At 46.4% G+C, this 14,526-nt stretch overlaps 1 protein-coding gene across 3 annotated transcripts in view; it reads right to left on the reverse strand.

The window, feature by feature from the left end:
- polr3e (polymerase (RNA) III (DNA directed) polypeptide E) overlaps positions 1 to 14,526 on the reverse strand; it is a 78,038-nt gene that overhangs the window by 46,956 nt on the left and 16,556 nt on the right. For all 3 annotated transcript variants that reach the window (XM_072269175.1, XM_072269173.1, XM_072269174.1), the window contains 8 exons: positions 13,987 to 14,069; positions 9,846 to 9,953; positions 6,834 to 6,883; positions 5,789 to 5,908; positions 4,465 to 4,550; positions 3,063 to 3,107; positions 2,140 to 2,231; positions 1,604 to 1,724 (listed from right to left, as the gene is read on the reverse strand). In XM_072269175.1, the coding sequence (XP_072125276.1) occupies positions 1,604 to 1,724; positions 2,140 to 2,231; positions 3,063 to 3,107; positions 4,465 to 4,550; positions 5,789 to 5,908; positions 6,834 to 6,883; positions 9,846 to 9,953; positions 13,987 to 14,069 (705 nt within the window). The remainder of the gene's footprint in view (positions 1 to 1,603; positions 1,725 to 2,139; positions 2,232 to 3,062; positions 3,108 to 4,464; positions 4,551 to 5,788; positions 5,909 to 6,833; positions 6,884 to 9,845; positions 9,954 to 13,986; positions 14,070 to 14,526) is intronic.

A 14,526-nucleotide genomic window follows, 5' to 3' on the forward strand; every position in this document is an offset into this window, starting at 1 on the left:
AAAATCCAACCACAGAAATGCTGCTTCTCCATAGGTCTGATGAATTGAGAGCTAATGTGACAGGGCAGCACAGTAATGTAACGGTTTACAGCGCCAGCATTCGGGGTTCATTCCCGCTGTTCTCACATCTGACCACATTCCAAAAACGTACGAGTTAGGGTTTGTTGACTATGTTGGCACCAAAAGCATGGTGACACCTGCAGGCCGGCCCCAGCACATCTCGGACTGTGTTGGCTGTTGATGTAAACGATGCATTTCACTGTATGTTTCAATGTACATTAACGAAGCTAATCTTATCTTCCAACTCAAATGTTCAGTTGAATGAACGCAGACTAAAGTTCATTAAACCTACACAGAAATGCTCAGCAGGTCAGGCATGTGGAATTGGAATCAGTTACTGTCACTTGTATCGAGGTAGAGTGGAAAAGTAAACTTGTAAGAAAATGTCATAATGTCAGCGATTGGTAGAAGTAGCAGGTGAGAGATATGCACAAGAGATTCTGCAGATGCTGGAAATCCAGAGTAACAACACCACTGTCTATAAGGAGTTTGTATGTTCTCCCTGTGAGTTTCCTCTCGATGCTCCAGTTGCCTCCCACAGTCCAGACATACCTGTCAGTAAATTAATTGGTCATTGTAATTGGTCCTGGGATTAGGCAAGGGTTAAGCAGGCGGGTTGCTGGCGACACAGCTGGAAGGGCTGGAAGATACTATACCTGAATAAATAAATAGTGCTGGGGGAACTCATGCAGCGTCTATGAAAATAAAACATCAACTGTTTATTCATTTCCATAGGTGCTGCCTGACCTGCTGAGTCCTGCCAGCAGTTTGTGTGTGTGTGCTGCGTTGCTATGGGAGAGATAAGGGAGAGTTTAAACCAGCCAACAGCACAAAGGTTCAGTTCAATTGGGCCGAATATTCAGAGATTATGAAAAAAAATTAAAATAGATGCACATAAAAGGGTTTGAACGATACTGGGTCCTCAAGGGAGCAACTTCAGTGTAGAGTGGCATTAGAATGACAATGTCAGCTGTTCATTAAGTGATCTGGGTAAACGCTGATGGACAGAGTTGGGACAAGACCATTGTACTGAGGAACAGGAAAATGCTCCATGAGGAATGAAGAATGTGGTCAGTGGGGTAGGGTGAGGGCGAAGTATGAACATATACTGTTCAGCACAGAAACAGGCCCTTTGACCTACCCTATCTGTGCTGACCACACAGCCAAAACACACTTACGCAAAAAGTAAAAGATACCACAGTAGTATAACCACTAGTGTGATGCTATTAGAGCACCAGCGGTCTGCATTCAATTCCTGCTGCTGTCTATAAAGAATTTATACGATCTTCCCACGATCACACGGGTTTCCTCCGTGGGGCTGCCACACTCTGAAGGTGTGGGTTTCTCGGTTAATTGGTCACGGGTGTAACCGGACGGCACGGGCTCACTGGGTAGAAAGGGCATGTTACTGCACTGGATCTCTAACTAAAATAACAAATTCCCCTCAACTTGGAGAATTCTTCTGAAGGCGATGTTTCCTCAGCCTAACTCGGGAACAGGAAGCTTGTCCTGAACAAGACACTGGGCGATTCTTGGCACCTACCTCTTAACCACCCAGCATCCCTGAACCAGCATGGCCACCTGTTGAATACAACGCAGAACGGCCGTGGAATCGACACCCGAGCCCAGGAGACCCATCAGATTCGCAAACTGCACCACCTTCACTGCAGTGAGAGAGGCAGAGAACCCCGTTAGAAACAGAACTTGTGTCAAGCAAAGCTCATATTGCAATGACTGAACCAACATTATGCTACACCACAGTAGAACGGCGGTTAGCGCGATACTATTACAGCTCAGGGTTCAATTCCGGCACTGTCTGTCAGCAGTTTGTACGTCTTTCCCTTGAGCATGAAGGTTTCCTCTGGGTGCTCCAATTTCCTCTGACTGGCCACAGACGCACCACATTAGCAGCATTTAAAAGCCATCGAGACGGGTCCATGGACTGGAGATGATTAGACAGCTATGGGCCAAACACAGGAGGATGGGTATGGACAAGCCGGGCGAAGGGGCCTGGTTCCATGCTGTGTGACCCGATGACGAAATAGGACACTCATCTCAAAATGCCCCAACATCACTCACCGTTCTTCATCAGCGTTCTGACTTGATCTGCCAGGGGCAGAGTCCGCAGCTGAACCATAGAGAGTACGTTGCTGGGGGCTAGGGGTACCTTCCTGCAAGAGGAGCATAGGCCATTAACACCACAGGACCTCACCATTCAGCCCATCAACGCTGCTCTGCCATTCCATCATGGCTGATTTATTATCCCACTCAACCCCAATCACTTGTCATTTACCCCGTAACCTTTGACATCTTTACTAATCAAGAAGTTAGCAACCTCCGCTCTAAATATACCCAATTTCTTGACCTGCACAGCAATGAATTCCACAGATACACCACCCTCTGGTCCGAAACTCTCCCACTTATTGGAGACATCCTCTCCACATTCACTCTATCTAGGATTTTCAAATAGAATGCTGTAGCAGCACTTCTGGGCTATATCATCACCCACAAAGACCTAACCTCAGCACGAACAGAAGCTGGGGCTAACAACAAAGATCTGCGGGATTTTGAGGTTGAATAGGTTAGGACTTTATTCTCAGGGGTGTAGGGGAATGAAGGGAGATTTGATAGCGGTATACAAAATTATGAGGGGTATAGATTGGGTAAATGCAAGCAGGTTTTTTCCCCTGGGTTGGGTGAGACTACAACTAGAGGTCATGGGTTTAAGGTGTAACGTGAAATATTTAAGGGGAAATTCCTTCACTCAGAGGATGGGAGTGTGGAACGAGCCACCAGCATAAGTGGTGAATGCAGGCTTGATTTTGATGTTTGAGAGAAGTTTGGATAAGAACGTGGATGCCAGGGGTATGGAGGGCTGTGGTCTGGGTGCAGGTCGATGGGATTAGGCAGATTAACAGTTCAGCACGGACTACATGGGCAGAAGGGCCTGTTTGTGTGCTGTAGTGCAGTATGACTGAGGTATATAAAAAATGTCGACTTACAACTCTTCTTCTTCAACTGGTGGCATCAACATGGACAAATACTCGCTGCAAAGAGAGGGAAAATCTCAGTGATCTGAGCAAACCGGACTTGGACCTCTGCAAAATTATTGGCCCCCAGGTTTCCTAAGGTTGTCATAGCCTTGGGGGGGGGGGGGGCAGAGAGAGGGGTAGTGGGGTTAAGCTCCCACTACCTATGAAATTCTCCCAAAGGCATGCATCTCAAATAGCCTGATAACCAAGTCCAGATCCTAGCCTTCACGTGTGGCTTAGCTACTAAGCCTGGCGGAACCGTTTCTACTGACAGAAGGGCCAAAGGTGGGTTATTGGCGTCTTAAAACCAGTCGCTTCAGGCAGATGAGGCTTGTCAGCCGTGGTTGTCAGCTCATCCAGGAGGGAAACTCAGATTTCAAACCTCTGCTGCCTTGCAGCTATACCCACTCATGGGGAAGGCTTCAGGAGTAAACCCCAAGAAAAAAATCCGGAGCTGGAGTTCCTGAGGCAGTCCTATGTTGAGTTCAATGCCGACTGGCAGCTCCTGCAACACTGCCGGTGTCAAACTGTATCGGTCTCTGCTGTTCCTTTGGATTCATCAGGTGCGTGGAGAGGGGGAACCTGCTACTTGGCCAAGAACTAGCTCTCCATATCATACTGCCCAGGCCTGTATATCACGTAGATATCCATGGTCAACCCCAACCAACGGCATGCCTCCTAGTCCCCAGGACATTCAGCTCAATTGAGAGACACTTAATACAGCTTTGGGAAGAAGCCCCAAACTTATCTGTACTTAATGAACAATCTGCTAGGGTGCTGGAGGCAGGCAGGCCGAAGGTGGCCTGTCCTGGGGTTAGAGAGCTGCCTGTGTGTGTGTAGGTGCATGGGATGTAGCAACAGGGCCTGTTCACTCTTGCCTCTGTTGTTTTGTGAACATTGTGGACATGCATGTTAACAGCAGAAAGTGTGGCGACATTTGCAGGCTGCCCCCAGCACATCCTGGGGCAGTGTTGGTTGTTAACACAAATGACTTATTTCACTGTATGTTCTGTATTATCATGTCTTTGGGAACATTGTGAACGTGCTAATGCTGGGCTGCCCCCAGCACATCCCCAGATGTGTTGGTTGTTAACGCAAATGGCACATTTCACTGCATGTTTCGATGTACACACGTGACAAACAAAAGAATCTGAATCTACTTGTTTAAATACTGTCTGTAGATTTATCAGATACTATATCCAAAAATCTTTGGCAAAAAAATCCCTTCATAGACTTGGGCAAAACACTACAAGGTAGATCAGATTTTTATATCTTTATAACTTGAAGCACACTGTACATCCTGTCCGTACACATTCTACGGGCATCACGATAAGATAATGTGAAGCGCAGCACGCGAACACCCTGCTCATACCTGGGGGATTTGGTTAGTTCAGACGTCTCCACCATGCTGGCCAGCTGACTGAAGAGATACTGCCGCTCGTGTTCAGACCGGCTGTCCTGGATACAAAGCAGATGCACTTTCAGTAACTCAGACGCAGCCAACACTGCCCCCTGGTGCCCATCTCTGTAACAATCTGGTGGCTCCCAACACTCCCCAATGAAGCCCCACTCTTTAAAAATATAACAGATCCATGCCAGGTACACTAAATTAAACATGCTCCTTTAAACACCTTTGATGCCTTCTCAATCTTCTCATAAGGCATGCTCTCTAATCTAGGCAACTTGTTTAAATTAAGGGACACACAGGGTGGTAGCTTGGAGCTCAGGTTTGAGAGGGACCAAATCAGAAATATTACCACTGATGTACTGTATGTCATGTAATCTGTTGATCTGTTGCTTTGAATAGAGTACTCCTGCCTTCCCACTACTGGACTGACTCCCATCCACTTCTCTCAAGGATGCTGATGAAGAAAACTGCGAGGCTCCCCACCTGCGTTCTAGCAGAGCACATTGAGAATGGGAATTGCAAGGCAAGACCCTGCAGTGGATTGTGAGGAGTGCTGAGGGAATCGTCGGTGTCATTCCCACCCTCCCCCAACCATTCAGGACATGTATCAGAAACGTTATTTCCATAGGGCTCTCAGCATTATCGAGGACCTCTCCCATCCACCCCACAGTCTCTCTGACCTTCTACAGTCAGGTAGAAGGTACCGCAGTATAAGAATGAGGACTGTCAAGCTGGGTAACAGCTTCTTCCCCCAGACTGTGAGACTTCTGAACACCCAGCTACCACCTAGTAGGTATGACAGCACTAGTGGCAGTAATATTGTTGTTTATTTAATCATATGTAATATATGCACTGTCAACTTGTACATCCATAGAATATTTATCTGTTAATATTATTTTAGATGCTGTATGTGATATACGTACTGAGTTTTGCACCTTGGTTTTGTTTGGCTGTATACATGTGTACCGAGTTTGACACCTTGGTCTCGGAGCAATGTTGATTTGTTCAGCCTTATACACGTGTACAGTTGAGTGACAATAAACTTGAACAAGCCCACAACGTCAGGCTTGTGCCTCTGTGGAAGATCAGAGAAACGCTAATGGTGTAATCAGACAGAAGTGGAAGCAATACCTGGGAATCTGCAGAATACAACCAGGTGGACATTTATATTAAAATGGACCATGAAACAGGAGCAGGATTCCTACTCCCTGTGCTGGATAGAATGTAATTGTGTAAGTGACCAGAACTATAAGATGGTACAATGATAGTGGGGACAGAGCATACACACCTTCACACCACAGTAGTGCAGGTAATGCCAGGGCTCCTCCGCCTGTTTCTTCTGTAGGAACTCGTAGGACTGAATCCGACGCTGGCGAGCCTGCTCGGTCTCGGGACGTGAGAAACGCACCTAAAAGTAACACAATAGTGTGTCGGGTAGTAGGCACAATTATTTTTAGATGTACAGTGAGGTCCCACAGAGAGAAGCCCAGCAGCTGAGAACGATCAGGGTGGCACAGAGTGTAATCCAGTGCCCGGATTCGACCCCTGCCGCTGTCTGTACGTTGTGACTGTGTGGCCTTCCTCTTGCTGCTCCGGTTCCCCCCACATCCCAAAGACATACAGGTTAGTAGGGTAATTGGTCACACAGGTGATTGAGCCGCACAGGCTTGTTTGGACAGAAAGTCCCGTTACTGTGCTGTACCTTTAAATAAATATAACAAACAACCAGAACACAGAACTACATAAAGTAACCAATAAAATTACTACACAAAAACCACTAATAAATAGAACTACAGCACGTTACAGGTCCCATGGTCCACAATGTTGTGCTGACCCTTTAACCTACCCCAAGATTAATCTAACTCTTCCCAAACCCATAGCCTCCATTTTTCTATCATCCATCTGCCTAAGAGTTTCTTAAATGTCCCCAATGTATCTGCCTCTATCACCACATTCCACACAGCCGCCACTCTCTGTGTAAAAAACCTTACCTCTGACATCCTCCCCATACTTTCCTACAATCACCTTAAAATTATTCTCCTCATATTAGCCATTTCTGCCCTGGGAAAAAGTCTTTGGCTGATCAATGCCTCATTTCCTTGACCTCATAGAGCAGGGGTTCCCCACCTTTTTTATGCCAATAACACTGACCATTAACTGAGGCCCATGGACCCCACATTCGGAATCCTTGGCTTTACAGTGACATTACATTAGTTTACTTTTTACCCTTGGTTATTAAAAACAGAACTCAACCACTTGATTGTGAAAAGTGAAATTTTAAGGCTTTGTAGAGTTGAGTACCCCTACAGAGGTGGAGCACAAGGCCCACTTACTGTGATCTGCTTCACATCATCTTCGGCTTCATCCTGGGAAGAATCACCAGCTGCAGGAGAACAGGTCATATTTACTCATGGGCTTGAAAACCACGAGACAATAGACAATAGGTGCAGGAGTAGGCCATTTGGCCCTTCGAGCCAGCACCACCATTCACTGATCATCCACAATCAGTACCCTGTTCCTGCCTTCTCCCCATATCCCTCCACTCCGCTATCATTAACAGCTCTATCTAACTCTTTCTTGAAAGCATCCAGAGAATAGGCCTCCACTGCCTTCTGAGGCAGAGCATTTCCCCCCAACCTCTGGCAACTGTGGAGGCTGTGGCAAGGCAAGGGTTAATGTCGTGGCAAGGATAGATCACAGTCAGTCCTGGCAAGAAAGCTCTTTGAAGAGCATCACTTCCCTTTTTCACAGCTGCAAACTGGAGCCATTTGGTATCCAGAGAAAAAATAATAGCATAAGGATTCATGGTTCACAAACCAACTGTGGGACAATTGTCGGTTGTCAGTTTGTACGTTCTGCTGACTTTTAACACCTCCATTCTGAATGGTGGCAAGGTGGAGATACATCTCGACCAAAGGAGGGTCTCCTTCCCTGCTCAGGGTCACATTAAGCCATGGGAGCAGGTGGTGAATGGTCGTATGAGCAGCCGGTGCACATCACAAATCCAGGTTATGCGACCACTGATACCAGGCAAACAATCTCAGAACTGATAATGGCTGGTGTCACCCATCTTGTGAAGACACTGCCCAGAGGGCACAGTAGCAAAACAACTTCTGTAAAAAAGTTTGCCAAGAGCAATCATGAAAAGACCATTATCGCCTACATCATACAACACGTCACATAACGAACGATTGTGAATGACCATTGATCTTGCAAGTAAGGACTTCAAACACAGTTTACCAAATGGTCAATATTCATAACTGCTGATGAATTTGGTATAACAATGCCATTTCTCTGTTCAGATTTCAGTCCTGTTTGGTGACAGGGACCGGGATATTTTCCTTGTGCACAAGTAAATGAAGAGTGATTGAGGAATGAGCACGAGTTTTCAGAATCTGGTTAACCAACAGCAGATAAACATGCATTCACCTCCGTCACTCATTGACAGAAAATTTTAAAAACCAAAATAAGCTTTGTTCATAATGAAATAAATTTACAAAAAAAAATGGACAGCACCTTTTCATTCTTATATTCGTAGACAACACATTCAGGGTTAAATTACTTTTTTTAAACCAGTAACACAGTAGCCACTCATGTGGCCCCTGGTATGGTATAGTGCTATAACGATTGAGGGGCTTCCATACCAAAACTGGCCCCTCCTGTACAATATGGAAGAACACTATAACATGGTCATTCCCCACCGAAGCATGGAGAGAACAGTTATGATGATTGAGGTTCACTGGTGACTTGCAAACTAGCCGTATGACACCATGGGTCACAGAGTGCTGCTGAACCATACTGTCCAGGCAGAGTGCTCTGGACCCACACCATCCTCACCGTACAAATATCCCCTTTACTTACTATCCAATTCTCGTCATTCTGACATTGGAAGGTTCAGAGGTTCACAAGAATGATTCTAGGAATGAAAGGTTTATTATATAAGCAGCGACTAATGGCTCTGGGCCTGTACTCAATGGAATTAAGAAGAATGAAGGGGGATCTCACTGAATCCTCTTGAGTTTTGAAAGACCTAGAAAGAGTGGACGTAAAGAGGATAGCAACACACATCAAAGTTACTGGTGAACGCAGCAGGCCAGGCAGCATCTCTAGGAAGAGGTACAGTGGACGTTTCAGGCCGAGACCGTTCGTCAGTTAGTCCTGACGAAGGGTCTCGGCCCGAAATGTCCACTGTACCTCTTCCTAGAGATGCTGCCTGGCCTGCTGCGTTCACCAGCAACTTTGATGTGTGTTGCTTGAATTTCCAGCATCTGCAGAATTCCTGTTGTTGACGTCAAGAGGATGTTTCCTTTGGTGGGGAGTCTAGGACTAGAGTACACAGCTTCAGAATAGAAGGATGTTCACTTAGAATGGAGATATGGGGAGTTTCTTTAGCCAGAGGGTGGTGAATCTGTAAAATTCATAGCCACAGGCAGCTGTGAAAGCCAGGTCACTGGGTGCATTTAAGTCGGAGGCTGACAGATTCTTGATTAATCAGAGCATGGAAGGTTACGGGGAGAAGCAGGAGAGCGGGGTTAAGAGGGAACTGGATCAGCCATGACGAAATGATGGAGCAGACTCAGTGGACCAAATGGCCTAATTCTGCTAAGCCACATGTGAAAGACAAGAGCCGGACTTGGGCAGCAAAGGCTGTTTAAGGCAAGCCATTGGGAGCATTTAATAGGCTGCGAGAGCTCATCTCCACTACCACCCCTGGCTCCAACAACCTTAAGGACACTAAGTTACTATAAAACTTACATAATATATAAGCAAAACACTACAAACCACTTTCCCCTTTCCCAATAGGCAGAAGATACAAAGCCTGAAAGCGTGTAACACCAGGCCCAAGGATGACTTGCACCCCACCGTTATGTCTATTGAGTGATCGATGAAACGGACTCTTGTTCGCACAATCTACCTTGTTATGAGCTCGCAGTGCACTTTCATCGCAACTGCGGCACTATTCTGTATTGTTATTGTTTTACCTTGTTCTACTCAAATGCATCGTTGTAACAAAATGCACTGTACCGATGGCACGCAAACAAAATTTTTCATTGTACCATAGTCATGTGACAATAATAAACTAATTTCCCAGTATTCGGGATAGGAGTTAAATAATGGTCTTGTCAGTAACTCTCACAGACTAAAAACGAACGATTAACATCAGGAGGCAGGAAGGAAAGCCTTTCTGCCTTTCAAGAGCACAGCCTCCACCGGATCCAGGAACCTTTGGAATACTGACTTCCCACGCTGCTGCTCTGACCCTCTGCAAGGTGTCCCACAGCAGCATCACCCACCCGTAGGCCGAGGCCGACCCACCAGACAGCACCACCCACCCCGACTCCTACCTTCATTTGCTGCCTCCCTTTCCCGATGCTTTGCGTCCGCTTTGTCCAGGTAGGAAAAACTGGGTCTCATCTGAAGCATTCCATGTAACGGGGTGACGTGTAGCTCGCCTGTTGCACAACATTAGGAGAGAAAACTTATCCAGGGTACTCACACCAGGCACTCTCTCAAAGACAGATGCTCGAGCCTGACATAAAGGGAGCGGTTTGACAGGCTACGATTTCATTGCTTAGAGAGTGGGACACTGAGAACTGGTCTTATAGAGATGTATAAAATTGTAGGGGACAGAAATAAGGTAACACACATCAAAGTTGCTGGTGAACGCAGCAGGACAGGCAGCATCTCTAGGAAGAGGTACAGTCGACGTTTCAGGCTGAGACCCTTTGTCAGGAAATAAGGTGAACTGTCTTTCCACAAAAGTTGGGGAATCAAAGTTCAAAGTAAATTTGTTATCAAAGTACACTTATGTCACCATGTACAACCCTGAAACTCATTTTCTTGCAGGTAATCATAGTAAATTTGTAATAGAATAACATAATACAATACAGGTGCCCCCGCTTTACACCACTTCGCTTTTACGAAAGACCTACATTAGTACCTGTCTTTGCTAACCGAAAGAAATCCCGAGGATTTTTGCTTTTATGAAAAAAGGCGCCCGCTTTGAACTTCTGTTTGCGCTGAGAAAGACTACCATGACCGTGAAGCCTTGCGTGGGCAGGTGTGTGCGCATGCGTGTAGTTGCCTTTTTTTTTTTTTAGGTTTTATGTGCTATTTGGTATGATTTGGTAGGTTATTTTTTGGGTCTGGGAACGCTCAAAAATTTTTCCCATATAAATCAATGGTAATTGCTTCTTCACTTTACGCCATTTCGGCTTACGAAAGGTTTCGCAGGAATGCTCTACTTTCGGATAGCGGGGGAAAGCTGTACATGAAAAAACGCACGTCCAAACAGCGCCAGAAAAAGACAACAAACTGTGCAAATATGAGAAGAGAGGAATAATAATAATTCACAAATAAACAATAAATATCGAGAACATGAGATGAAGAGTCCTTGAAAGTGAGTCCCTAGGTTATGGGCACAGTTCAGTGTTGAGGCAAGTGAAGTTGAGTGAAGTTATCCTCTTTGGTTGAGGAGCCTGATGGTTGAGGGGTAGTAATTGTTCCTGAACCTGGTGGTGTGAGTCCTGAGGCTCCTGTACCTCCTTCCTGAAGGCAGAGGGGAGAAGAGAGCGTGGTGGTGAGGGTTAATGACGTTGGAGAACCAGAGGGCATCAGTTTAAGGTGAGGGGGGAGAGATTTAATAGGAACATGAAAGGCGTTTAAAAAAATACACAAAGGGTGATATCTCAGCTGCCAAAGTGGCTAAAGCAGATACAATAACAGCTTTAAAAGACAGTTGGATAGGTACGTAGATTTAAAAGGTCCAGAACGGGGGTTCCCAACCAAGGGTCCACAGACACCTTAGTTAATGGTAAGGGTCCAGGGCATAAAAAAAATTGGGAACCCCTGGTTCAGAGGGATGAGGGCTAAATGCTGGCAATGGGACGAGCTTTTTGGGGGCATTTTGGTCAGCATGGACCACTTGGGCCAAAGAGTCTCTTTCCGTGCTGTCTGACTCTAAAAACAGTGCTACGGGAACTCACCAGCCAAGTGCCAACACTGACTGGAATCTCAAGTCAAGTCTATTGTCATTTTGACCATAAGCTGCTGGTACAGTACACAGTCAAAACAAAACAAGGACCCTGGTGTTACATGAAACAACACAAAACTACACTAGACTAAGTGAGACAGCACAAGGCTACAGTAGACTACGTGAAACAACGTAAAAACTGCACTAGATTGCAGACCTGCACAGGACTACATAAAGGGCACAAAACAGTGCAGGGCAGTACAATAATTAATAAACAAGACAATAGGTACAGTAGAGGACAAATTACAATATAATAATAAATGATGTAGATGTCAGTCTAGACTGAGTACTGAGGAGTCTGATGGCTTGGGGGAAGAAACTGTTGCACAGTCTGGTCATGAGAGCCCGAATGCTTCAGTACCTTTTGCCAGATGGCAGAGGGAAAAGAGTTTGTGTGAGGGGTGCGTGGGGTCCTTCACGATGCTGTTAGCTTTGCGGGTGCAGCGTGTGGTGTAAATGTCTGTAATAGTGGGAAGAGAGACCCCGATGATCTTCTCAGCTGATCCCACTATCCGCTGCTGGGTCTTGTGATCCGAGATGGTGCAATTCCCGAACCAGGCAGTGATGCAGCTGCTCAGGATACTCTCGATACATCCTCTGTAGAATGTGGTGAGGATGGGGAGTGGGAGATGGACTTTTCTCAGCCTTTGCAGAAAGTAGGGACACTGCTGGGCTTTCTTTGCTATGGCGCTGGTGTTGAGGGACCAGGTGAGATTCTCCGCCAGGTGAACACGAAGAAATTTGATGCTTTTAACAATCTCAACGGAGTAGCCATCAATGTTCAGCAAAGAGTGGTCGCTCCCTGCTCTCCTGAAGTCAACAACCATCTCTTTTGTTTTGTTCACTTTCAGAGACAGGTTGTTGGCTCTGCACCAGTCTGTTAGCCGCTGCACCTCCTCTCTGTATGCTGACTCGTTGTTCTTGCTGATGAGACCCACCACGGTTGTGTCATCGGCGAACTTGATGATGTGGTTCGAGCTGTGTATTGCTGCACAGTCGTGGGTCAGAAGAGTGAACAGCAGTGGACTGAGCACACAGCCCTGGGGGAGCCCCGTGCTCAGTGTGATGGTATTGGAGATGCTATCCCGATCCAGACTGACTGAGGTCTCCCAGTCAGGAAGTCTAGGATCCAGTTGCAGAGGGAGGTGTTCAGGCCCAGTAGGCTCAGCTTTCCAATCAGGTGCTGAGGAATGACTGTGTTGAAAGCTGAACTGAAGTCTATGAACAGCATTCAAACATATGTGTCCTTTTTGTCCAGGTGGGTGAGGGACAGGTGGAGGGTGGTGGCAACGGCGTCATCTGTTGAGCGGTTGGGACAATACACGAACTGCAGGGGGGTCCAGTGAGGGAGGGGGCAGCAGGGTCTTCATGTGCCTCATGACGAGTCTCTCGAAACACTTCATGACGATGGATGTGAGGGCAACGGGACTGTAGTTGTTGAGACTCACATATCCATCACTCAGACAGCCTGTGTCCAAGTCTCCTCACCGTAAGAGGGGAAAACAATTCAATGTAATTCCTTTTCACGCGGCTGCTGACCAAGCGCGAGGCATTGCACTGTGGGACGTTAAACCGGGGCAGGACTTGGACAGTAAGTGGCAGGGCCCTGGGGAGTGTGCAGAACGGAGAGACACTGGAGAACACAGAGACTATGGGGAGTGGGTACAGTTCCCTGAACGCGGTGACATGGTGTTGAAGATGACATCTGGCACCGTCAGGACATAAATCATCGGTAAGTGCTGGAGTACAGTTCTGGTCACACAGCTATGGGAATTATATCATTTGTACAAAGGAGGTTCACCGAGACGTTGTTGGCACTGGAGGGCCTGAACTATAAGGAGACCCTGAACAGACTGGGACTGTTTTCCCTGCAATGGAGGAGGCTGAGCGATGACCTTATAGATCAGGGGCTCCCAATCTGGGGTCCACAGACCCCTCGTTTAATGGTAGGAGTTCAATGACATGAAAGGGGTTGGGAACCCCTGCTCTAGAACTTTATAAAATCATGAGGGGCATAGATACTGTGGATGTTAATAGTTTTTTTCCCCAAGGTAAGGGAGCCTAAACTAGAGGGCACTGATTTAAGGTGAAAAGGAACAGATTTAGAGGGGGCATCAGGGGCAGGATTTTCCACATAGTCTGTAAGGAGTTTGCATATTCTCCCTGTGAACACGTTGGTTTTCTCTGGGTGCTCCAGTTTCCTCCCATACTTCAAAGACGTGTGTGTTAGGAAGTTGTGAGTACACTACGTCGGCGCTGAAGCATAGCGACACTTGCCGGCTGCACCCAGCACTTCATTGTTTTACCCTGAAAAACCAAAAGCTACTTGTGAACAGAGACTGCTCGCAGGATCTTGAAACCGACCCACACCCGCAGCCATGACTGTACCTGGCCCAGGGATAAACCTGAGGATTACTGGTGTCACAAGTACGAGACTAATCCAATTCCCTCACCTTTCCTGTAGACGGCAGCAGCGTAGCGGGAGGTGTTGACGACAGACTGGATCGAAGAGAAGACTTGTTTGTCCATGAGTTTCCTGGAGACGAGAAAAGTGCAGCCAAGGTTTACATCAGACAAGGTAACCAGGGCTACATCAATGTCACAAGGTCAAAGAATCTAGAGGTTTCCATATACTAACTTGAGCTTTATTTTCTTGTAGGCATTTACAGTCAATAAAGAAATAATCAAATTATTGAAAAGCAAAGACCGTCAAACAACCAATGTGCAAAACAGCAAATTGTGCAAATAAATATACTGAGAACAAGTTGTAACGAGTCCTCAAAAGTGAGTTTGTAAGTTGTAGAATCAGTTCAGATTAGAGGTAAGTGAAGTTATCCATGCTGGTTCATGGATAACATGGAAGCTTGTCAAAGTTTTTGGTGACATGCCAAATAGATACGAACTTCTAAGAATGCGCTGCCATGCTTTCTTTGTGATGGCACTTTATGTGCTGAGCCCAAGCCAGATCCTTGCATAAGTTAACGCCAAGGAAC

This window comes from Mobula birostris, chromosome 9 (assembly GCF_030028105.1).
Source record: "Mobula birostris isolate sMobBir1 chromosome 9, sMobBir1.hap1, whole genome shotgun sequence".
Classification (NCBI taxonomy): Eukaryota; Metazoa; Chordata; class Chondrichthyes; order Myliobatiformes; family Myliobatidae; genus Mobula; species Mobula birostris.